Below are 25,508 nucleotides of genomic sequence, written 5' to 3'. Positions count from 1 at the left end.
TTTGCTGCCTCTTCTATGGAAAATAGATTAAATTGGACTAAAAACGAGCGTAATTTACCAGTGGAGTCTCAAAGAATATCTCCCTCTCATCCACGATGATCTTGTAGGTGCAGAGCTGCGACGCGCCAAAGAAGGTGATCTGTTCGTATTGGAAGGTCTCCAGCGGTTTCGGTTCACCTCTCTTGTACACAGACACGTTGTCGGCGCTCACACCGAGCCACAGATCGTGAGGGAAGCCCCCTTCTTTACACTGCAGAAGAAGACAAATATGCTTGAGCTGGTCTTAAAAAAAAATCGAATGAAAAAATCAGTTCATTTTTGTCACCTCAACATCGAAGAGCGTAGATCCGTATCCGGGCCACTCCTTGATGATTCCCATGTAATTGAGCATAGCCTGGTGCTGCGCCATGCCCTGCAAACGAGTCCACTTCTCCAGGACGCTAGTGCGAGTGGCTGACGTCTCCTCCTTCACCCACATCTCTAACATCTGCTCCTCCTCCACCTGCAACAACATTAATAGCTCAGATCAAGATTAGTCGAGGTTTGCATGCGCTTGTTCTTCTGTCTTACTGACCTTCTGTTTCTTCAGTGATCCCGTCTTGAAGCTCCTTCTCAGCGTACCGTCCAGGAAGCTAGGTGTCTTTCTTTTCTCAGCCCCAACACCAACAATTCCGCCCGGGCCCCCAACCATAGCCTTCCCGTCTCCCGCTCCACCTCCTCCAGCTCCGCCCGCCGATCCCACGCCTGGTTTAGTAGAGTGTATGATGCGGCTGCGAAGACGTCCAATGGGATAGACAGTCCCCAGGCTCCAGCCGGCCCGACCAGCCCCATCGCCGTGGAGATACTGGAGGCGCAACGCGGCCAGGTGCTGCAGAGTCTCTTCAGACCCCGGGAAGTGTCCGCTAATGAGAGACTCGTGGGCCTGTAAGGTGACAATCAATCAGCCTGGGGTTGGGCTAGCTCTTTTAGTGCCTACCTTCAATCTGTAGGTAGGTGCTCACCTGTTCAAACATGAAGGCAAACTCCACTCCTTCTTTGTTCATGCTCTCCACATCCAAGAAGCAGTAGAGCTTGAAGTAAAGCTTCCATTCTCCTTCTTCCTCCTCTTCCTCACTGCCAGCAAGCCTGGCAAAACAAATACAGCAGAATTTTAGCAAAAATACCAGCATACAGTAGATAAACGGAAAAAAAAGATAATAATGATCAATTTTGATAATAATGATTGGCCGGTTCGGCTGGCTGCTTTGAGTTGAATGGCTCGATAGGGTAGGTTAGTTGGTTGGTTGAGTTTGTTAGGAGGTGGGCAACTGGATGCAGGGCTGTCTGGGTTGGTTTGGGTATTTTTTTTGGTGGGATGTTTGGCTGTTAGGTTGATTTGTTGGCGTGCAGATTACTGTATTTTCCGCACTATAAAGCGCACCTAAAAACCTCCAATTTCCTCAAAAGCTGACAGTGCGCCTTATAATCCGGTGCGCCTTATATATGGGCCAATATTGAGCCACAACAGGTCTCGCAACTACGGTAACTACGCCGACTTCATTTTCCCCCGTAGAAGAGCTTCTTCTTCTACGGGGGAAAATGAATTCGGTGGCTGCTTACCGTAGAAGAAGAAGCGCTTCTTCTTCTACGGGGGAAAATGAAGTTGGCGGCTGCTTACCATAGTTGCGAGACCTAAACTTTATGTAAAGACCCAAAAATGGCTCCTATTAAGAGACACGCTTACGACGCAGAGTTTAAACTCAAGGCAATCAGTCACGCAGTAGAACACGGGAATAGAGCAGCAGCGAGAGAATTTAACATTAACGAATCAATGGTGCGGAAGTGGAGGAAGCAACATGATGACCTCTGCGCCAAGTAAAGAAGACTAAACAGAGTTTTCGAGGGAACAAAGCGAGATGGCTACAGTTGAAGGACAAACTCGAACAGTGAGTTGTTGAACAGAGAGCAGCAGGTAGAAGTGTCAGTACAATCACTATTTGTTTTGTTGACATTCCCTTTAGCGCAGCTCCATCTAATGGATACATAACGTAACCCCAGCCTCTACTATAGCGCCTATTCTATGCGCCTTATAATGCGGTGCGCCTTATAATAAGGTGCGCCTTATATATGAACAAAGTTTTAAAATAGGCCATTCATTGAAGGTGCGCCTTATAGTGCGGAAAATACCGTAGTTGGTTGATTGATGGAGGCGGGAGTAAAGTTGGGGTTGGATGGTGGGTGGCTAGGTTTGGTTGCTTGGGTAAGTTAGTTCGTTAATTGAGTTGATGTGATTCGGTTGGTTGAGTTCTTTGGTAGGCGTCTGGGTGGCCCGTTTTGCTAAGTTTGTTAGTTAATTATTGGGTGGATTGGTTGGATTGGTTACTTTCTCAATTCTTTTAGTTTGGCAGGTTTTGGGGGTTTTGTTTGATTAGGTGGGTTAATTGGTTGGTGGGCGGTAGCGTTAAGACTGGTAATTTGGTTAATTGTTGGGTAAGGTAATTGGTTAGTTGGTTTGATGATCAGTTGGTTCAGAGAGTTGGCTGGCACAAAGTGGTTTTGAAAACAACTCCGTAAGTTATTGGCTCGTAAATACTGCAGGTAAACTTTAAGTTGCGTCTAATGAGTGTACAAATAGATGATTAGATGTGTGTCAATAAACACAATGTCGTTTGTAAACTGCGTGTTTAATAGATACCTTTCGAATTTTGCCAGGACATCTGCCACGATGACTCTGCTCTCCAGCGCTCGATCTGTGACAGCGTTGTGCTCAAAAAGTGAGAAAAGGTTCTTGCTGTCCTCCATGGCCAAACCTCGAATCAACTTCTCCACAACCTTTAGCAGAAACATTTAAAACCAGATGTGTTTGTTGTGCAGTTCAGTCAGCTTTGTGTCCGTACTTGTCTGTAAGCTTTGTGTGCGCACCTCTCCTGCTGTGGTGTGGGAGTTGATGGAGATCTTGCAGGACCCTCCCCCATGGCAGTAAACCGTGGTGCTCATCTCTTGTCTCACCAACAGGGCGGCAATCTCCTCCTGTGAGGGCACAAACTCTCGAGTCTTGGTCTTCTTCAGGGACTCGCCGATGAAAGTGGCGTAGCGTTCGATCTCAGTGCCGGGATAACGCTCGCGCACCCTGACGAGGGACACACACATACAAAAATAAGTTTAATTACTTCTAGTGCGAAGAAATGTAGAGAGGCAGTGATCACAAGACTTACCTCTTGAGATGGAAACGCAGATATCTGAGAATGGCGCGACTGGGGAGGAAGGTGCAGCTCATGCAGGTGAGGAGGTGCCAGTGCGCCCGATTGGCCGGGCTGTTGGGCTGAGGCACGTGATTGGTCTGCTTGATCACCTGGCAATAAACCTAAGACACAAAACACGATGCTAACATGAAGACCCAGTAAAAAGCTAAGAAACAACAACAACTGAGGAGAAGAAGGTTCCCCTAAATTTACTTTTTAACATGAAGAGACACATTTTACTCAAAAAGGGGAATATGGAGTGGAGATTGTGGAGTGGGGGGAGGGTTTCACTGTATTTATGTTTCAGCAAGTAAACAACATCGGAGGAGAACAAAGGTCTCCTAAATATACTTCTCACAATGAGGTGACCAATTTTTTTCACAAGGAGAATATGGAGCACTGCAGCAAAGTGGAGAAGGAACGTTTCCTGTAGTTACTTCTCAGGAAAATAAGACCAATTTTTTCTAAGAAGAATATGGAGCATTGTAGCAAAGTGGGTAATGTGGAGTAAGGAGGTGTCCACTGTATTTACTTTTCAACATAAAGTGACCAATTTTACTCAAAAAGAAGAATATGGAGCATTGCAGCAAAGTGGAAAATGTGAAGAACGATGGTCTCCTGTATTAACTTCTCAGCAAATAAAGACCAATTTTATCCAAGAAGAATATGGAGCATTGGAGCAAAATGCAGACTGTGAAATGTGAGGGTTTCCTAAATTTACTTCTCAACATGAAGAGACCAGCGGAAATGCTGATTATCGGTCCTGCTAGACACCGACACCTATTTATTAATACCACCTTAACATTTCAAGGTTCAAAGTTCAAGGTTCAACTTTATTGTCCCCGCGGGGAAATTTGTCTTGGGCACAGAGCATCATTGCTTTCTTAACATACACAAAAACAAAAACACAAGCACAGACACAACCACAACCAGACAACTAACATTTAAACATCAGAACATGGAGCTTGATAGACATAGGTGGCACTTTGATGTAGGCATCAAATCTACAGTATGGAGATAAAGATAAAGTACCAGTGTGCATTGCACTAGAGCTCATGGATAAAGTTGACAACCAAACAATTACACAAGGCGACTCGGTAAAGAATCTGGGTATTATCTTCGACCCAACTCTCTCGTTTGAGTCACACATCAAGAGTGTTACTAAAACGGCCTTCTTTCATCTCCGTAATATCGCTAAAATTCGTTCCATTTTGTCCACTAGCGTCGCTGAGATCATTGTTCATGCGTTCGTTACGTCTCGTCTCGATTACTGTAACGTATTATTTTCGGGTCTCCCTATGTCTAGCATTAAAAGATTACAGTTGGTACAAAATGCGGCTGCTAGACTTTTGACAAGAACAAGAAAGTTTGATCATATTACGCCTATACTGGCTCACTGGCACTGGCTTCCTGTGCACTTAAGATGTGACTTTAAGGTTTTACTACTTACGTATAAAATACTACACGGTCTAGCTCCATCCTATCTTGCTGATTGTATTGTACCATATGTCTGCGTTCGAAGAACTCCGGCTTATTAGTGATTCCCAGAGCCCAAAAAAGTCTGCGGGCTATAGAGCGTTTTCTATTCGGGCTCCAGTACTCTGGAATGCCCTCCCGGTAAAAGTTAGAGATGCTACCTCAGTAGAAGCATTTAAGTCCCATCTTAAAACTCATTTGTATACTCTAGCCCAGGGGTCGGCAACCTTTACCACTCAAAGAGCCATTTTGGCAAGTTTCACACATTAAAGAAAGTAATGGGAGCCACAAAAATGTTTTTAAAATTTAAAATGAAAAACACCGCATACAAAGCTTACATGCTTTGTGCTATGTTAACCAGGGGTCTCAGACACACGCACCGGCACGCACTTTAATGTGGGAATTGGATGTTAGTGCAGCCCGCGAGTTTTGGATGAATGTCGCTTGCGTCACACTTGCCAACCCTCTCATTTTTCCCGGGAGACTCCCGAATATCAGAGCGTTGTGACACTGCATTTGGCGCCCTCTACAGTCTGCCCAATCAGTGTACCTGCTCGGCCACAAGTGGAATGCAACTTTAGCTTGCTCACGTAAGAGACAGCAAGGCTACTAACTCAGCAGCCACACATCTTACACTGACGGTACCAATACCCAGAATCCCATGCAGCCCTAACTCTTCCGCTCAACCAACCACGAAGAGGGGGGGGGGGGGGGGTTGATGTGTGGGGGGATTTGGTGGTAGCAGGGTGTATAATGTAGACCGGAAGAGTTAGGACTGCATGGGATTCTGGGTAATGGTTGTGTTGTGTTTATGTTGTGTTACAGTGGGATGTTCTCCAGAAATGTGTTTTTCATTCTTTTTTGGTGTGGGTTCACAGTGTGGCGCATATTTGTAACGTAACAATGTTGAAGTTGTTTGATACGGCTACCGTCAGTGTAAGCTGTGTGGCTGATGAGTAACTATGCTTTGCTGTCTCCTGTGTGAGCAAGTAATAACAACATACAACATGTAGCTGGCCTGACATGCTGTAAGTAAATGCTATAGAGGACAATTACTGCAGTGCAATTAGGGCATGCCCTTTATATAGTAATTAGAGTGTTAATAGGATTATTTTTCCCTGGGAGTAGTCTATGAGAGACACTGACATCCATAAGTCTCCTGGGAAAATCGAGGGGGTCGGCATGCATGTAGCTGAGCCGCATCAGAGTGGTCAAGGAGCCGCATGCGGCTCCGGAGCCGCGGGTTGCCGACCCCTGCTCTAGCCTTTAAATAGACCCCCTTTTTAGACCAGTTGATCTGCCGTTTCTTTTCTTTTCTCCTGGTCCGGTGGCCATGGATGAAGTGCTAGCTGTCCAGAGTCGGGACCCGGGCTGGACCGCTCGCCTGTGCATCGGTTGGGGACATCTCTGCGCTGCTGACCTGTCTCCGCTCGGGATAGTCTCCGGCTGGCCCCACTATGGACTGGACTCTCACTATTATGTTAGATCCACTATGGACTGGACTCTCACTATTATGTTAGATCCACTATGGACTGGACTTCCACAATATTATACTAGACCCACTCGACGTCCATTGCATCCGGTCTCCCCTAGAAGGGGGGGGGGGGGGTCACCCACATATGCGGTCCTCTCCAAGGTTTCTCATAGTCATTCACATCGACGTCCCACTGGGTTGTGAGTTTTTCCTTGCCCTTATGTGGGCTCTGAACTGAGGATGTCGTTGTGGCTTGTGCAGCCCTTTGAGACACTTGTGATTTAGGGCTATATAGATAAACATTGATTGATTGATAAACATTGAACTTTACTTAAAAAGGAGAATATGGAGCAATGCGGAAAAGTGGAGCGAGGGGGTCCACAGTATTAACAAGTAAAAAACAACAATGGAGGAGAATAAGGGTCGCCTAAATGTACCTTTCACCATTAGGGGACCAATGCTATTCACATGGAGAATATGGAGCACTGCAACAAAGTGGGTAATGTGGAGAACGATGGTCTCCTGTATTAACTTCTCAGCAAAAGATGACCAATTTTCTATCCAATAAGAGACTGAAGCAGACCAAGAAATCAGAGATCTGCAGCAAAGTGGAGATAGTGGAGCGTAACACTACGGCTCTGAAGAGTGTCTCTCCAGCGACGGGCCCACACTCCCCACCCTGCTTGGTTTGTTTTCCAGAGCACCAACCTCATCCCTGAGCGGGCGCAGGTCCTGGCAGGTCTGCAGGATGCCCTGGATGATGGGCACCGTGTCGGCCAGCGTCTCCATTTCCTGCAGCGAGTTGAAGACCCGCACTGCCTCGTCCTGCAGGCTGGCGTAGCCTTGCTGCCTTTGCACTGTGCAGGGATTGACACAATTAAGAGTTGGGTGACACTGGCAGTTGAGTTGTAGGTGGGGTCAGTGACTCACGGCTGGGGACCTCGCCGTACGGTAGCGGCAGCAGCGGCGAGTGGAGAGGATGCTGCGTGTATCTGAGGATGGGGTTCCTTTTGTACATCTGCTCCACTATTTCTGGATTGACGCTGTTCTCCTGTGGGATCACGACATGTAACTTAATGCTATCAATAAATGCTTGTTCAGGGGCTTTTACCTTGATGTCTCTGATGAGCTGTAGAGTCGGGGTCTCAATGGGGGTCTTGCTGTCTATGACGCCTTGTATGGCGGCCGTCCATCTCATGGCCTCATTCAGCATTTTGGTATAGAGGCGATAGGAGTGTTTTCTGCCATACACTGTGATGTTCCAGTAGCCTGCAAAACATGTCAATCAATCAATCATCCCTCAGGAGTTTTTGTATTTGTCCCTTACCCGTCTCCCTGTGAACTCTTTCGTCAGGCTGGATGATGGAGCACAGCGAGTTGAGGACAAGCGTTCCCATTTTGGACGAGTTGCGCTCGGAGCTCTTGTAGTAATCCAGGGAGTTGTGGGTGAGGACGAACCAGCGCTTCTTCAGCTTCAGGGAGGTGCTCTTGGCGTTGGTCTTCACCTCCTTCTGGAGCCAGCCTGGAAGGAGGTCGACGAAGACGAGGTAAGGAGCAAGAATTACCTGCACGGTTCAAAAGCGCTTAAAGGGGTCACGTCACCTCGAACGAGGAACTCCTGGCCGTCGATCCGCGCGTCTCCTTTGGGTTTCTGCAGCAGACTGATCCAGTGGTGCATCTCCTCGGGCGTGTCGCTGTTGCAGTGGATCACACGGTTGGCCGTGATGATCACAAAGGAGTTGGGCCTGGAAAGAGCACACTAATACTAAATCCACCTGAATTTATTACATTACCGTAATGACTTTTAAGATGAGTAAATAGAAGATCAACTATAAGAAAAAATGCAACAAAAATATGTGGTTTTTAATATTTCAGTAAAGTGGAATTCCTCAAATTCAGTGGAAACACGTCTGCAAATTCTGTGGAAACACGTCTGCCTGTCTTATGGCTTGTTTGGTGTGTGTGTCGCCCCCCCGCCCCCCCAAAAAAAGTAAACAAAAAATATAACCAAAAGGGGGGTGTTGTGTTTGTGTGTTTATTTTTCCAGGATAAAAAAAACATTACAATTAATAAATAAACTGGTCACAAATAAAAATAACAAAAAAAAGACTAAAAAACAACAAAAGAAAAGACCAAATAATTAGTTTCACTTGAGTTTAAAAAAACATTTATATCTATATTTTTGGTATATTTTATATTAATACATTTATTTAATTTTCTAAGGAAATAAAATACAAAAAGCGAGAGAGTATATATATATATATATATATATATATATATATATATATATATATATATATATATATATATATATATATGTATGTATGTGTATATATATATATACTGTATGTAAATATATATATATATATACAGGTATATATATATATATATATATATATATATTTCATGGCGAGTTTACTGACAGATATAAGTAAGAACTTTACACTACTTTATATTAGAAATGGCAACAGCGGAGGATGAATGTCCCATGACAAGAAGATAGAGAAAAAGAAGAAGATTATCGACTACGGTGTCGGCACGGACTACAAAGGCGGACTGCGCAATTTTTCAGGATTCACGCAGATCCCAAATACAGATCAGCAGGTACCAGAAGGTAAGAAAAGTTGCTTTTGCATAATATTGCGAAACAAAACGCCAATATGTCCATCAGCTTCCAGTCCTGTACTCCCTGTCACGGCCAGGGCGCATTCCAATGCGCCCTCATCTTTGCGCTCTGCTTGCTGTGCCTCGGGACGCGCCCACATGCCGGAAAGGCTGTGGGCGATCAGCAATCAGCGCACCTGGACCTGATGAGAGGGAGCTGTATAAAGGACCAGTGGACCCAAGGATCCTGGCGGGAACTTAGTTTACCCTTTGTGTACCTTGAGCCGAAGCGCCTCTGCCTCTCTCTCTCTCTCTCTCTCTCTCTCTCTCTCTCTCTCTACCTCTCTCTACCTCTCTCTCTCTCTCTCTCTCTCTGCGTTTTCCCTCTGTGTCTGACATCCTTGTCTGTTCTCCCTCAGTTCCGTCCAGAGTCTTAGCCCTTGGATATTCTTTCGTGTTTTGCCTTCCTCGATCCTCGACCCTCGCTCTGGACACGGACCTTGTCTCTTCTCTCCTGCCCTGGATCATCTGCCTGCCCCAGGGACTGCCTTGTTCATTCACTCTCGACAACACTTGGTAACACACACTTCAGTTAACCTTACACATAGCCTCACACACACACACACTCTTGGGTTTTGACACACACACCATTCTATAGTTTATTTGGTTAGTATTGTTTAGTTTATTGTATTGTATTGTTGTATATATATATATATATATATATATATATATATATATATATATATATATATATATATATATATATATATATATATATATATATATATATGCACAAATAAAATTTATGGCGAAGTTGGTAGAGTGGCCGTGCCAGCAATCGGAGGGTTGCTCGCTACTGGGGTTCAATCCCCATCTTCTACCATCCTACTCACGTCCGTTGTGTCCTTGGGCAAGACACTTCACCCTTGCTCCTGATGGCTGCTTGTTAGCGCCTTGCATGGCAGCTCCCGCCATCAGTGTGTGAATGGGTGAATGTGGAAATACTGTCAAAGCGCTTTGAGTACCTTGAAGGTAGAAAAGCGCTATACAAGTATAACCCATTTATCATTTATCATTTAAATACACAGAACTATACTGCCCCCTAGTGTCTGAGCCGTCATCTCCCTCTGCAAACATAACACTCCCTGTCATACTGAGTTTCTGTTTCTTGGGCGGGTCGACTCTAAACAAATCCCGTTGTACTTTTTAAGTGCAATTACAAATAAAACATCTCGTTTCTCTTGTATCTTGTAGATAAAAATCAGACTCACCGATCAGGATTGTCAGACGCGCAGACGGAGTCGATCAGGCCCACATCGAGCGTTCCCTGAAGAAAAAAAACATTGTTAGAAAATAACAATATTAGAATATATGGCATACAATTGAGTCAGCATATGCTGCTCTCTCTTGACTAATATTGCAAACTTTTCATGGACTGACCACAGCATTTTTGGGGTTGGCCTGTTCGTGGGACATTTCCAGCAGCTGCTCCGGCGTGCACACCCGCACCTTACTGAGCACCTTGAACCAACCACTGCACATAAACAGTTTGACGTCGTTAGCACGTAGCTGTTCTGCAGCCGACATAGGGCGAGCACCGCACCTGGCGTCCTCCGGCGACTCCGCAAACACCTGGTAGGTCCTCTCATCCGTCACGATGTTCAGGGCGTTTTCCTTCTCGTGGTTGTCGACGATTTCCCTGAGAGGACACGACACGTTGTTTACCGAATTTTGCAATTCAGGCGGGCTGAGGAATTGCGTCTTACTTTGCAGCTCGGATGTCGATGGTTCCCTTCAGCTTCTCCTCGCTGTCGTTGTCGTAATACATCAGCTTGCTGTCCCTCAGCACGAACCAGCGCATCTTCCAGTTTCTGATGCAAGCAGTACGGTTAGTTCAGTTTGCAACATGCATCTTGCTTACACTTGACACGATAGTGCTGAAAAGTTCTTAAAAAAAACTTTAAATTTGAAGGCAAAACAAAATAGCTTCCATTTTGGATGAATTGCTTTGAAGCGCCTGAAATTAGAGCAGTGGTTCTTAACCTGGGTTCGATCGAACCCTCGGGGTTCGGTGAGTCGGCCTCAGGGGTTCGGCAGAGCCTGTGTCGCGGAGGTCAAGACACACCCGACTCATCGTGTAAATAAAAACTTCTCCCTATCGGCGTATTATGGATACCCCCAAACAATGTTCCCTGTAATTTTCCATATGTGTGAGAAAACGCAAAAACTCCTTGAGCATTCGGTGGAGCACATGTGAGCGACATCAGACAAGCACACTGTGGCTACAACAGCAGCACACCTGTCCCAAACCTGACTAAATAACAAGTTCAATGTTTTATTATTGTAATCAAATGACAGCAGTTATTTCCATGAGATTATTTTCTAATATAATGGTTTTGGCCCACTTACAATGACTATAACATATTGTTTTTCATAAGCTGTGTACTAGTATTATGTCTGGGTGGGGTTCCTGCTTTGGAAATAATGTGTACCCCTTTCAGATATCGCATATAGTTCCCACTAAAACATTCACATGTTGCACAATGAGATGTAAACATGGGATCATGTGTACATTCGTGTAACTTTCTGTTTGTAAAATATATCTTTATTAGTATTTTTTTAATATAATAACATCGTTTTATGACTACGGTTCGGGTTCGGTGAATGCGCATACGAAACTGGTGGGGTTCGGTACCTCCAACAAGGTTAAGAACCACTTAATTAGAGCAATATATTTTATAACAAATAGACCAAAATTAGCGATTGGTCACACATCGATGCATTATGACACACAAGAAGGGATAGCGTGTCCATTGATGCCTCGATGTGTGTGTCACTTTAAGAAAAAAACATGTGACCGACAAAGCTGCTGCGTCCTGTAAAGCGCCAAACTTTTTATCAAGAAGCGTGGGTAATCCACTCTTGACATTACCTGAAAGAAAGTAAATGTTCTTCTTTTAATGTTTACCATTTGTTTAATTGATCAGAGTTGCACATTTCATGTTCATTTCTGCACAGCTATTACAAACCCCTAAACCAGTGAAGTTAGCACGTTGTGTAAATGGTAAATAAAAACGGAATACAATGATTTGCAAATCCTTTTCAACCTATATTCAATTGAATAGACTGCAAAGACAAGATACTTAACGTTCGAACTGGTAAACGTTATTTTTTGCAAATAAAAAAGCTGGCACAAGTGGCAAAAAAATTCTAAGAAAGGTGAGGAAATCTCATCAAACACTTATTTGGAACATCCCACAGGTGGACAGGCTAATTGGGAACAGGTGGGGGCCATGATTGGGTATAAAAGCAGCTTCCATGAAATGCTCAGTCATTCACAAACAAGGATGGGGTGAGGGTCACCACTTTGTGAACAAATGCGTGAGCAAATTGTCGAACAGTTTAAGAACAACATTTCTCAACCAGCTATTGAAAGGAATTTAGGGATTTCACCATTTACGGTCCGTAATATCCTCAAAAGGTTCAAAGAATCTGGAGAAATCACTGCACGTAACATTGAATGCCCGTGACCTTGGATCCCTCAGGTGGTACTGCATCAAAAACCGACATCAGTGTGTAAAGGATATCACCACATGGGTTCAGGAACACTTAAAAAAAACACTGTGCGTAACTACAGTGGCTTCGTAGTAAAAAAAAAGTGCAGGTACTAGACTGGCCTGCCTGTAGTCCAGACCATTGAAAATGTGTGGCGCATTATGAAGCGTAGCGGAGACCCCGGATTGTTGAACAACTTAAGCTGTACATCAAGCAAGAATGGGAAAGAATTCCACCTGAAAATCTTCAAAAATTGGTCTCCTCAGTTCCAAAACGTTTACTGAGTGTTGTTAAAAGGAAAGGCCATGTAACACAGTGGTAAAAATGCCCCTGTGCCAACTTCTTTGCAATGTGTTGCTGCCATTAAATTCTAAGTTAATGATTATTTGCAAAAAAACCAACAAGTTTCTCAGTTCCAACATTAAATATCTTGTCTTTACAGTCTATTCAATTAAATATAAGTGGAAAAGGATTTGCTAATCATTGTATTCTGTTTTTTCTTTACGATTTACAGAACGTGCCGACTTCACTGGTTTTGGGTTTTGTAGTTTAAAACATAGATATACATATACACAAGTATGTTTGCTAACTATTAATGTATTGACATTGTTTTGATCCAGCAGATGGTACATGTATGAATCCCCATCACAGTATCAGTGCAGTGTCAATACAGCCAGTGAGTGTCCCTCACATTCACTTATTCATCACACCACGGCAACAAACATGTACATTCTGCCGATTTTGATGGTTTAGATTCTCAATATGTCTGCTAATTGAGTAAGAATTATTTAGTTTTTTTAAATATTTTTTTCATATTTTATATAGAAGAGCTACTAATCATTGGTGGTGTATTGGTGCATGCTTCTGCCTTTCATAGCAGCGAGCCTGGGTTCAGTTCCCGGCTCGGGGTGCCCCAGGATGCTATGAAAAAATACTCACACTCTTTTCCCTCCATCGGATTTGGTGCCGTTGACTCGCATTATAATAACCACATTTGCTTGATATTCAGAAGTGGTACCTCGGCATACGAGTAGGGGTAAATGTCTGTGAAGCAGCTTGTACCTCGGAAAACACATTGCGAAACAGTGTCGCTCATTAAAAGTAATCAACATTTAATCGGTGCTTGGCCCCCCAGAAGAGCACTATTTTAACATGCCTTTTAAAAAAGAAACAAACTTTAGATAAGAATTATCGTATGGAAAAACATTATAATATAATGTTCTCTGAAGTAATGTAATAATAATGTACAACATTTTGCATGGAGAGCGAACTTCTAGGGGCGGAGGGAATTATATTTATATAGCGTTTTTCTCTAGTGACTCAAAGCGCTTTACATAGTGAAACCCAATATCTAAGTTACATTTAAACCAGTGTACTTCTAAAGTATATCGTTCAAGGTGCTTCACCGTATTTTCATGGATAAATGTCTGCTGTTTAGATATTATTTTAACATCCTCGGCTGGTGTTATCGACTCATTGGAAAAGGGCCTAAGGTTCCCTGCTCCTGGTATCTGGTGGTTAGTGTTGTGTGTGTAAATTAGTTAATGGATGAATGTGATCATTTATGTACTGTATATATACATATACTTAGGTATAGTGACGTGCTATATATGTATATGTGTCATTATCATGTTGGTGTGTGACATTTACCATACATCTGACTAAGCAAAGGCGTGTGTGTGTCCGTGTGTGTGTGTGTGAGTGTGTGTTCTTGTATTTCTACCCTTCTTGAGACAAGGAAAAGTAACGTCCGTATGAGGACCGGTGAACAAGTTAGGACCGAAATCATGGTCCCAATACGGAAAACCATCGCATCTGATAGAGAATGTCTCTTTTGCACCGCTGATGGTGAAATCTATCAAAATCAGGGTGGTCCCAAAAAGGAGGGATTTTTCAAATTGACTGTGTGTCGGTTATAAAAAAAAAAAAAAAAATATATATATATATATATATATATATATATATATATATATATATATATATATATATATATATATATATATATATATATATATATATATATATATATATATATATATATATATATATGTATATATAATTTTTTTTTATTTTATAATTTTTTTTTACACAAGTGTGTGTAAACATTTGAAGTGCTCCACCTTTGGCCAAAATTAATACAAAAATAAACATTAAAAAAAATAAAAAAATAAAATTTGTATATATATATATATATATATATATATATATATATATATATATATATATATATATATATATATATATATATATATATATTTATTTATATTTTTTATATATATATATATATATATATATATATATATATATATATATATATATATATATATATATATATATATATATATATATATATATATATATATATAAGAAATTATATATATATATCAAAATTAGGGTGGTCCCAAAAAGGAGGGATTTTTCAAATTGACTGTGTGTCGGTTTTAAAAGTGCTCCCCCTCTGGTCAACATATGAAATAACAGGTGTGTGTAAAAATTTGAAGTGCTCCACCTTTGGCCAAAATTAATTTAAAAAAAAATAAAATATATATATATATATATATATGTGTGTGTATGTGTGTATCGAGACATACTGTAATAGCTTAAAGTAAATAATGAAGATTAAAAAGCAATTACAAACATTTTTTCAAAATGTACTAAAAGCTTACCTTTTTTTTATTTGCATAGTATGTACATGTATATATTATTAATGTTGTCTTTGCAAAAACACAGTAAAAAATGACAAGCCCAAAATGCTAAATGGTAGGACAAATTTAAAACATTTTTAAGTTTTTGCAACATTTACAGCCAGGCACGTGCACACATAGGGCCCTATGGGTGCTTGAGCCCCTGCCCTTTTTTGCCTTGTCTTAAAAAGTGCCCTCTGCCTGTGTGTGTGTGTTTTTTTTCTTTTCTTTAAACAACATTAATAAATTCCTGTCAGGGATGTAAAAAAAACCAGCGGTACAAAAACTCCACGTTTTCTTGTAATACCGGGTTGTTTGAGTCTGCCGCTTCCGCCAGAGAGAGAGAGAGAGAGGGTGAGTGAGTGAGTAAGTGAGAGGAGAGAGAGCCAAGTTACTGCGCCCCTCAGGAGACGTGACAGTGGAGCAACTTGCACCTGTGAGTTATGGTCTAGTCGCCGTCCACTTATTCAGCATCTAATATGGGTAATATTTCAGAAAAACGCTGTATTATTCTATTATTCAATGTGTCAGCTTCTGTTTTTGCCGGACGTCGGAGCACAGCGCATCAATTGAGCACGGCACATCAAGTCCGCACAGAGCAGAGCGGATCGTGCGGGACAGGAAGTAGCGTACAAAATACAAAATAAAACACCGGGTTAATTTTCAAAATAAAATGCACTGTGTTTACGGCGGATCACATTTCTCTCACAGTAGAGTTTTAGATATAAAGTTTATTGTGACTTTGCTAATACTGTGTGGGTTAACAAAATAATATTAATAATAATGATAATAATAACAATAATAATAATAATAAGAATGATAATGATAATAATAATAATAATTATTATTATTATTAGTAATAATAATAATAATGTCAGCATTCTGGGGATATAAGATGTAGGTTATCTGTTAGGAATATTGCCATCTGTATTTAAACTTGATTCATGTTGATTATGCCTGCAGCACAATGCCAAAAAAAGAAAGGATACAGCCCTCTACTGGCCCCTGGTCCATATTTTTGGCTCTGTATTGCGTTTCAGTTGTTTAGTCTGAGCATTAAGTGAGAAAGACCATAAGTTACAACTTGATGGTGTTTTCATCAAGTTAAGGGAAGAAGGACAGATTTTCACATTGAAGTTTTTTCAATTTGGGTATTTATTTTTGTATTTTTTTTCAAAGTTCATGTTGCACTGTTCAATGTTCAATATTAAAGTGCTTATCTTTAACAATAAATAGCCTAATAATAAACCAGTGTTTTGTTGCTTTTCATGTCTTCCAAGCCTATGATAATGTAAATTAACTCATTATGACCATAATTTGTTGACACAAAAGAAATGGCAATCACTTTTACCTACAAAGGACACACAGCTAAGTAGTTAGCTTCCTATTAGCAAATTTAATTTTACAAAAAGGCCCAAAAAAAAAATTCCTGCCCTTTTCTGACTTTGAGCCCCTGCCCCTCTATAATCATGTGCACGTCCCTGTTTACAGCAATACATTGTCCCGATCTCGTTCTTACGTCCTATTGTCTCATTGATTTGTAATAATGGAAGATGGAGAAGCCATGTTACTTTGGACATAGAATTTGAATACACACAAATAAGAAAATAAAAATGGTAAAAACTACAACAACCTGCGTGAGAGTGTAGACAGGCCTCCTCCTTTCTTGTAGAGCCAACCCGACTTGAGGGACTCTTGTTTGGAGCGGAACCACATGAAGGTCTCGTCTTTTAGGACGCACCAGCGCCTCCTCCAGGGGATCATCAGACCGGCTGCGGTAAACATCGGAAAGGTTAAAGCGTCGATTCATGATCATGACTGATACGGCTTTTTTAGGGCCGATACTGATTATTAGTAGTCACGGAGACCGATAACCGATAATTGGAGCAATAAAAGCTATTTGGACATGAATAGTATACGTCACTAAACGGATGGACAAAGCTTTGAGTTGTTTTTTTAACTTTTTTTTTTTTAGGAAACATCGGCACCAATATTTGCCCAGCTGATAATCGGTCGATCTGTAATCATGATTATGTGTAGAAAAGTATGTGTTGCGTTTCACTGTTTGTCTGGTTGCAGAGACGGTAGGGCACGTTCAGGGAAGAAGCCCCTTTTATTAGGGAAACGCAGGAAAAACTCACCCTTCATGTAGAGGTAGCCGTGGAAATAAGGTGGCCCGTTTCCGTTAAACACCGTCACCCGTCCGTTTGTCACCTCCTCGTCTGTGTCCATCATGCCGTCGTGCTCGTCGTCGCTGCCTGCGTACTGAAGAAGACGACAGAATAATCACAAACGGGACAAGAGTGAACGTGGAGATGTATGGTACATACAGTCGTGGTCGAAAGTTTACATAAACTTGTAAAGGACATAATGTCATGGCTGTCTTGAGTTTCCAATCATTTTTACAACTCTTATTTTTTTGTGATAGAGTGATTGGAGCACATACTTGTTTGTCAAAAAAAACCATTCATGAAGTTTGGTTCTTTTATGAATTTATTATGGGTCTACTGGAAATGTGACCAAATCTGCTGGGGACCACAGAACTTTCCTCCAGAAGGTTTTGTCCTTGTCCATGTAATGTCAGATGAAACACAAATTGAACTGTTTGGCCACAGTACCCAGCAATATGTTTGGAGGAGAAAAAGTGAGGCCTTTAATCCTAGGAACACCACACCTACCGTCAAGCATGGTGGTGGTATTATTATGCTCTGGGCCTGTTTTGCTGCCAATGGAACTGGTGCTTTACAGAGAGTAAATGGGACAATGAAAAAGGAGAATTACCTCCAAATTCTTCAGGACAACCTAAAATCATCAGCCCGAAGGTTGGGTCTTGGGTGCAGTTGGGTGTTCCAACAGGGCAACTTCACACCGCGGTGAGGGATGTCTTGTCCTTGGTTTTTTGTGTCTTGTGAATTTCATGCTTTAGTTCACTTGACCTTCCTTATGTGTCATCAGTTTGACGTCATCCCTGATTGTTTCCACCTGTTCCTCATTACCCCCCATGTGTCTTATGAGTCCACGCCTCCCTTTGTTCTGTGCCAGAATGTCTGGTGCATCTCCAGCCTCATACCCAAGCCTCGTCTCGTCTTGTTTTCCAGATCCTGAATTTCCAAGTTGGTATTTTTCCTTTTCTCCTCTTAAGCAGAGTGAATCTTTGTTTGTTAAGTTTTCAAGTCGCAGTGGTGAGTTCAGTTTACTTCTACCGTCTCTTCTTTTCCCCATTTTTGAGTGAACTTTTGTTAATTATTTCTCTAGATAAAAATCAGTGTAGAAGCTTTATAGCCCATTGTTTTCCCCTCCTTTTTGGAGCGTCTTTTGTTATTTAAATGTCATAGTTATATTCCTCGCTCGTGTAGTTAGAGATAGATATTTTTGTTTCCTCCTTTTGGAGTAATTTTCGGTTGGTTCACAGTGAACAACACAGTGAACTTTTCAAAATAAAAGCCTGCCGGATTATTCCCCACCTATGCATCTGAGTCCTATTCCTGACCCAGGCATGACACAATGACCCCAAACACACGTCAAAAGTGGTAAAGGAATGGCTAAATCAGGCTAGAATTAAAGTTTTAAAATGGCCTTCCCAAAGTCCTGATTCAAACGTGTGGACAATGCTGAAGAAACAAGTCCATGTCAGAAAACTAACACATTTAGCTGAACTGCACCAATTTTGTCAAGAGGAGTTGTCAAAAAATTCAACCAGAAGCTTGTGGATGGCTACCAAAAGTGTCTTATTGCAGTGAAACTTGCCAAGGGACATGTAACCAAATATTAACATTGCTGTATGTGTACTTTTGACCCAGCAGATTTGCTCACATTTTCAGTAGACCCATAATAAATTCATAAAAGAATAGAGATGCTTTAAAATGTAATATCGGAAATGATCGGTATCGGTTTCAAGAAGTAAAATGTATGACTTTTTAAAACGCCGCTGTGTACACGGACGTAGGGCCAATAAACCTTAAAGGCACTGCCTTTGCGTGCCGGCCCAGTCACATAATATCTACGGCTTTTCACACACACAAGTGAATGTATGTTCATACTTGGTCAACAGCCATACAGGTCACACTGAGGGTGGCCGTATAAACAACTTTAACACTGTTACAAATATGCGCCACACTGTGAACCCACACCAAACAAGAATGACAAACACATTTCGGGAGAACATCCGCACCGTAACACAACATAAACACAACAGAACAAATACCCAGAGCCCCTTGCAGCACTAACTCTTCTGTGACGCTACAATATACACCCCCCGCTACTCCCTACACCAGTGATTTTCAACCACTGTGCCGCGGCACGTGTGCCGTGAGATATTGTCTGGTGTGCCGTGGGAAATTATGCAACTTCACCTAATTGGTCCAAAAAATATTTTTTGCAAATAAATAATCATAATAATGTGCCGTTGTCTAGTGCCTGTGCTGTGTAGAGCTTGGCAGGGTAATCTTGTAATACTCCATACCAGTAGGTGGCAGCAGGTAGTTCATTGCTTTGTAGAAGTGGGAACGCGTCAAGGATGGTTTGTCGTGATCCCAATATGCAGAGCACAGCAGGAGACAGCGTGCAGGTAAAAAGATATGTAAAGCTTAAACCAAAAATAGGAAAAGGCACTGAAGCTCAGGGATGGCTATGTAAAACAAAAGTAAAAACTGAACTGGCTACAAAGTCAACAAAAACAGAATGCTGGACGACAGCAAAAACTTACAGCGTGTGGAGCAAAGATGGCGTCAACAAAGCACATCCCGTACATGACATGACAATCAACAATGTCCCCCACAAAGAAGGATAGCGTACGCACAACTTAAATAGTCTTGATTGCCAAAACAAAGCAGGTGCGGGCAATAGCACTCAAAGGAAGGCGTGAAGCTGCTACAGGAGAACCAAACAGGAAAGGTCACCAAAATAACAGCGCAAGACAGGAAGTAAAGCACTACACACAGGAAACAACAACAAACTCAAAATAAGGCAAGACAACCTGGTGGAGTTTCATTTTTTTAACTTTTTCTGCTAGTGGTGTGCCTCCGTAATTTTTTTATGAAAAAAATGTGCCTTGGCTCAAAAAAGGTTGAAAAACACTGACCTACGAGCATGTCCCAAATTCCAAGCTGCTGTTTTGAGGCATGTTAAAAATAATAATGCACTTTGTGACTTCAATAATAAATATGGCAGTGCCATGTTGGCATTTTTTTCCCATAACTTGAGTCAATTTATTTTTGGAAAACCTTCTTACATTGTTTACTGCATCCAGCGGGGCATCACAACAAAATTAGACATAATAATGTGTTAATTCCACGACTGTATATATCGGTATCGGTTGATATCGGTATCGATAACTAAGAGTTGGACAATATCGGAATATCGGCAAAAAAGCCATTATCGGACACCCCTATAAAAGAACCAAACTTCATAAATGTTTTTTGTGACCAACAAGTATGTGCTCCAATCACTCTATCACAAAAAAAATAAGAGTTGTAGAAATGATTGGAAACTTAAGACAGCCATGACATTATGTTCTTTACAAGTGTATGTAAACTTTTGACCACGACTGTATGTGTGTGTGTGTGTGTGTGTGTGTGTGTGTGTGTGTGTGTGTGTGTGTCCTCACATGTCATGTATTTTAAAGAATGGTTGCTGTGCAATTTACGCAGATGACACAACAATATATGCTTATGCTGATAATTGCACAGACCTGAGCAGTATACTACAAGACAAGGTTATGCAGATTTCTAAATGGGTTACAGAAAATAAGATGAAACTTAATATTTCCAAAACAAAATGTCTTGTTGTTTGCTCAAAACATGCTCATAGAAAAGAATGCATATTGAATGTTTCTTTGAACGGAGTTCATATTGAACAAGTTAAAGAAGCCAGGTTGCTGGGAGTTACAATAGATGAAAGACTATCTTGGGCCACTCACATTAATAACATAGTAACAACAATGAGCAGAAGCATCTCAATCATAAGAAGAAGTGCCTATTTTTTAACTAACACAACTACGAAACAAGTTATACAATCCCTTGTATTGTCACATATTGACTACTGCCCAGCAATCTGGTCTAATGCATCTAAACAAGAACTCAATAAAATCCAGCTTACCCAAAACAGAGCTGCCAGACTCGCTCTCCATTGCTCATTTAGGACCAGCGTTGAGATCATGCATAATGAATTGTCATGGATGAGAGTTGGTGAAAGAGTAGCGTGTAGTTTGATTCTATTTTTAAAAACAATCTATACATACCATAAACCTTCATATCTGTATTCTCAGCTGTTGCTTGCTAGTGAAAGTCACAACTATGGTACCAGGTTAGCCCTAAGAGGTGCTTTCACCCGTCTTAAACCCAAAAGTGATGTTTTGAAAAAGACTGTAATGTATAGGGCAATCACTTACTGGAATCGACTTCCACAATATCTGGTATCAATCACCAGCAGAGTGGGTTTTAAGAATAGACTAAGAGGAGAAGTATTGCGGAAAGAGATTATTCTAGATTGTACCTAATGTCATGACTGTTTTTATTGACTATTTTATTGATTATGGGACAAGCAGTAGAAAATGGTGGATGGAACTTTTTTCGTCACTTACTGTTTGTCTTTGGTACACTAATGTATATATTTTAGGCCATTGGTTCTTTGTTTTATTTTTTATTTTTTTTTTGCAAAAATATATATATATCTATTTTTATATTGCTCTTTTTATCTTTGGTATGAACAATATGTAAACTCGAAGTTATTATTATTTTTTTGGTTCTTTGTTGTTGCTATTTTTGTATTACAACATTTTATTATTTGATCATGTTGTACTGCATTTTAATCTTTTGTTTTGTGATTGTGTGATGTTTTTTGCCTGGACCCCAGGAAGAATAGTCTCCACTGCGGTGCAGACTAATGGGGATCCTTAATAAACTAAACTAAACTAAACTCACAGAGTCTGTGCTGCCTCTGTAGGACTCCATGCTGGCGTTGGTGCAGGTGGACTTGCGCGGGTGCTCCTCGTCAGTGGCGGCGGCGCTGCCCCGGTTGCTCCCCGACACGGAGCTGTCGTCCCCGGCCGTGACCGAGCCCTCCTCCTCCTCCTGGTCGTAGTCGGACTCGGTGTCGGCGGGCATGCTGTAGATGGGCTCCTCCCCGTCCACCAAGCTGTCCACCATGCTCACCTTCCTCTCAGGGGCGGCGGCGGCGGCGTCATCACCAGTCCGGGGTGGGACTGGAGTGGCGTCGGCGGGACATTCTGAAGGTACCATCCCTTCGGCGAACGCAGGCGGAGGTGGCGGCAGGTGGGCAAACATGGCCTGATCCATGGGCGTGTCCGTCTCCGCGGGAGGTGGGAAGTCAGGAAGCGGGATGCACTCCTCCTCGGCGTGGAAACCCTCGTCCACCTCCTCATCCTTGGACGCGCCAGCCGGCACGGCGTTCGCAGCCCTGGGGGCTTTCGGTTCAGCGACCGGCTTTGCCGCCGCGTCCCCCAGCGCGGGGTCCACCACGCCGTCGAAGTTGAGGAGGTCGATGAGGCTCGTGGCCTTGCGGGAGGCTTCCTTCTTCATGCGCTTGAGCTCGGCGTCGCGGCGCAGCTGCAGCTCCTGCTTCGACGACTCGCACAGCTGCGACACCTCGTCCTCCCGCTTCTTCTGCAGGCGCTCGATCTCACGTTCCAGCTGCAGGATCTCCTCCATCTGACGTGCCTCGTCCTAAATGTGCAGAAAGCCAAACTTAGTCCAGTGGATGTGTGTCCATGAGAATATGCAAAAGATGCTGATGATGTGTTGATTGATTGATTGAGACTTTTATTAGTAGGTTGCACAGTGAAGTACATATTCCGTACAATTGACCACTAAATGGTAACACCCGAATAAGTTTTTCAACTTGTTTAAGTCGGGGTCCACTTAAATTGATTCATGATACAGATATATACTATCATCATAATACAGTCATCACACAAGATAATCACATTGAATTATTTACATTATTTACAATCAGGGGTGTGGAGGGAGGGGGGGGGGGGGGTGGGTGGGGGGATATGGACATCAAGTAGTGGACATAGAGAGAGAGAGAGAGAGAGAGAGAGAGGGAGATCAGAAGGCATAAGAAAAAGAATCTGCATTTGATTGTTTACATTTGATTATTAGCCATCCGGGGAGGGTGTTAGTTTAGGGTTGTAGCTGCCTGGAGGTGAACTTTTATTGCGGTTTTGAAGGAGGATAGAGATGCCCTTTCTTTTATACCTGTTGGGAGCGCATTCCACATTGATGTGGCATAGAAAGAGAATGAGTTAAGACCTTTGTTAGTTCGGAATCTGGGTTTAACGTGGTTAGTGGAGCACCCCCTGGTGTTGTGGTTATGGCGGTCATTTACGTTAAGGAAGTAGTTTGACATGTACTTCGGTATCAGGGAGGTGTAGCGGATTTTATAGACTAGGCTCAGTGCAAGTTGTTTAACTCTGTCCTCCACCTTGAGCCAGCCCACTTTAGAGAAGTGGGTAGGAGTGAGGTGGTTGATTGAGAAGCAGCTCGGAGGCTATACCGTAGAACAGACCTGGGCAAATTAAGGCCCGCCGGACATTCCCCAATCATTTTTGTACAAACCCCGTTTCCATATGAGTTGGGAAATTGTGTTAGATGTAAATATAAACGGAATACAATGATTTGCAAATCATTTTCAACCCATATTCAGTTGAATATGCTACAAAGACAACATATTTGATGTTCAAACTGATAAACATTTTTTTTTTGTGCAAATAATCATTAACTTTAGAATTTGATGACAGCAACATGTGACAAAGAAGTTGGGAAAGGTGGCAATAAATACTGATAAAGTTGAGGAATGCTCATCAAACACTTATTTGGAACATCCCACAGGTGAACAGGCAAATTGGGAACAGGTGGGTGCCATGATTGGGTTTAAAAGTAGATTCCATGAAATGCTCAGTCATTCACAAACAAGGATGGGGCGAGGGCCACCACTTTGTCAACAAATGCGTGAGCAAATTGTTGAACAGTTTAAGAAAAACCTTTCTCAACCAGCTATTGCAAGGAATTTAGGGATTTCACCATCTACGCTCCGTAATATCATCAAAGGGTTCAGAGAATCTGGAGAAATCACTGCACGTAAGCAGCTAAGCCCGTGACCTTCGATCCCTCAGGCTGTACTGCATCAACAAGCGACATCAGTGTGTAAAGGATATCACCACATGGGCTCAGGAACACTTCAGAAACCCACTGTCAGTAACTACAATTGGTCGCTACATCTGTAAGTGCAAGTTAAAACTCTCCTATGCAAGGCGAAAACCGTTTATCAACAACACCCAGAAACGCCGTTGGCTTCGCTGGGCCTGAGCTCATCTAAGATGGACTGATACAAAGTGGAAAAGTGTTCTGTGGTCTGACGAGTCCACATTTCAAATTGTTTTTGGAAACTGTGGACGTCGTGTCCTCCGGACCAAAGAGGAAAAGAACCATCCGGATTGTTATAGGCGCAAAGTTGAAAAGCCAGCATCTGTGATGGTATGGGGGTGTATTAGTGCCCAAGACATGGGTAACTTACACATCTGTGAAGGCGCCATTAATGCTGAAAGGTACATACAAGTTTTGGAGCAACATATGTTGCCATCCAAGCAACGTTACCATGGACGCCCCTGCTTATTTCAGCAAGACAATGCCAAGCCACGTGTTACATCAACGTGGCTTCATAGTAAAAGAGTGCGGGTACTAGACTGGCCTGCCTGTAGTCCAGACCTGTCTCCCATTGAAAATGTGTGGCGCATTATGAAGCCTAAAATACCACAACGGAGACCCCCGGACTGTTGAACAACTTAAGCTATACATCAAGCAAGAATGGGAAAGAATTCCACCTGAGAAGCTTAAAAAATGTGTCTCCTCAGTTCCCAAACGTTTGCTGAGTGTTGTTAAAAGGAAAGGCCATGTAACACAGTGGTGAACATGCCCTTTCCCAACTACTTTGGCACATGTTGCAGCCATGAAATTCTAAGTTAATTATTATTTGCAAAAAAAAATAAAGTTTATGAGTTTGAACATCAAATATCTTGTCTTTGTAGTGCATTCAATTGAATATGGGTTGAAAAGGATTTGCAAATCATTGTATTCCGTTTATATTTACATCTAACACAATTTCCCAACTCATATGGAAACGGGGTTTGTAGATCTTTAAGATGGAAACTGTAGCTGCCATTGTGATGTGCAGGGATGTTTTCAAATGACCGTAAGTCTTGAATTATACAAAGTATTTCAATTTCAACAAGTGGATTAATAAATCATTTTTACAGATTGTCCCTCACAATTTTGACAAAATAATAGAATGATAAATGACACAAAATGTTACTGCATATGTCAACAAACAAATTAGGAGCCTTTGTTTGCTTACTTACTACTAAAAGACAAGTTGTCTTGTATGTTCATTATTTTATTTAAGGACAAACTTGCAATAAGAAACATATGTTTAATATGCCGTAAGATTTTTAGTTAAAATAAAGCCAATAATGCCATT

At 41.9% G+C, this 25,508-nt stretch overlaps 1 protein-coding gene across 2 annotated transcripts in view; it reads right to left on the bottom strand.

Annotated features, from left to right (window-relative positions):
• The window catches only part of myo10l1 (myosin X, like 1), a 93,381-nt gene that overhangs the window by 5,008 nt on the left and 62,865 nt on the right, over positions 1-25,508 (bottom strand). The window contains exons 24-42 of one of the 2 annotated variants that reach the window (XM_062041381.1): positions 21,935-22,696; positions 17,156-17,279; positions 16,648-16,786; positions 10,542-10,646; positions 10,379-10,474; positions 10,216-10,309; positions 10,047-10,102; positions 7,774-7,916; positions 7,499-7,693; positions 7,283-7,440; positions 7,102-7,222; positions 6,880-7,028; positions 3,195-3,343; positions 2,902-3,109; positions 2,675-2,811; positions 1,002-1,125; positions 575-922; positions 326-502; positions 59-250 (exon numbers count right to left, since the gene is read on the bottom strand). In XM_062041381.1, the coding sequence (XP_061897365.1) occupies positions 59-250; positions 326-502; positions 575-922; positions 1,002-1,125; positions 2,675-2,811; positions 2,902-3,109; positions 3,195-3,343; positions 6,880-7,028; positions 7,102-7,222; positions 7,283-7,440; positions 7,499-7,693; positions 7,774-7,916; positions 10,047-10,102; positions 10,216-10,309; positions 10,379-10,474; positions 10,542-10,646; positions 16,648-16,786; positions 17,156-17,279; positions 21,935-22,696 (3,477 nt within the window). Of the gene's footprint in view, positions 1-58; positions 251-325; positions 503-574; positions 923-1,001; positions 1,126-2,674; positions 2,812-2,901; positions 3,110-3,194; positions 3,344-6,879; positions 7,029-7,101; positions 7,223-7,282; positions 7,441-7,498; positions 7,694-7,773; positions 7,917-10,046; positions 10,103-10,215; positions 10,310-10,378; positions 10,475-10,541; positions 10,647-16,644; positions 16,787-17,155; positions 17,280-21,934; positions 22,697-25,508 lie in introns of both variants that reach the window. The other variant, XM_062041379.1, reaches the window with a different exon arrangement.

This window comes from Entelurus aequoreus, linkage group LG03 (assembly GCF_033978785.1).
Source record: "Entelurus aequoreus isolate RoL-2023_Sb linkage group LG03, RoL_Eaeq_v1.1, whole genome shotgun sequence".
Taxonomy (NCBI): domain Eukaryota; kingdom Metazoa; phylum Chordata; class Actinopteri; order Syngnathiformes; family Syngnathidae; genus Entelurus; species Entelurus aequoreus.
The sequence above is the reverse complement of the archived record's forward strand: the minus strand, read 5'-3'. Positions and strand labels throughout refer to the sequence as shown.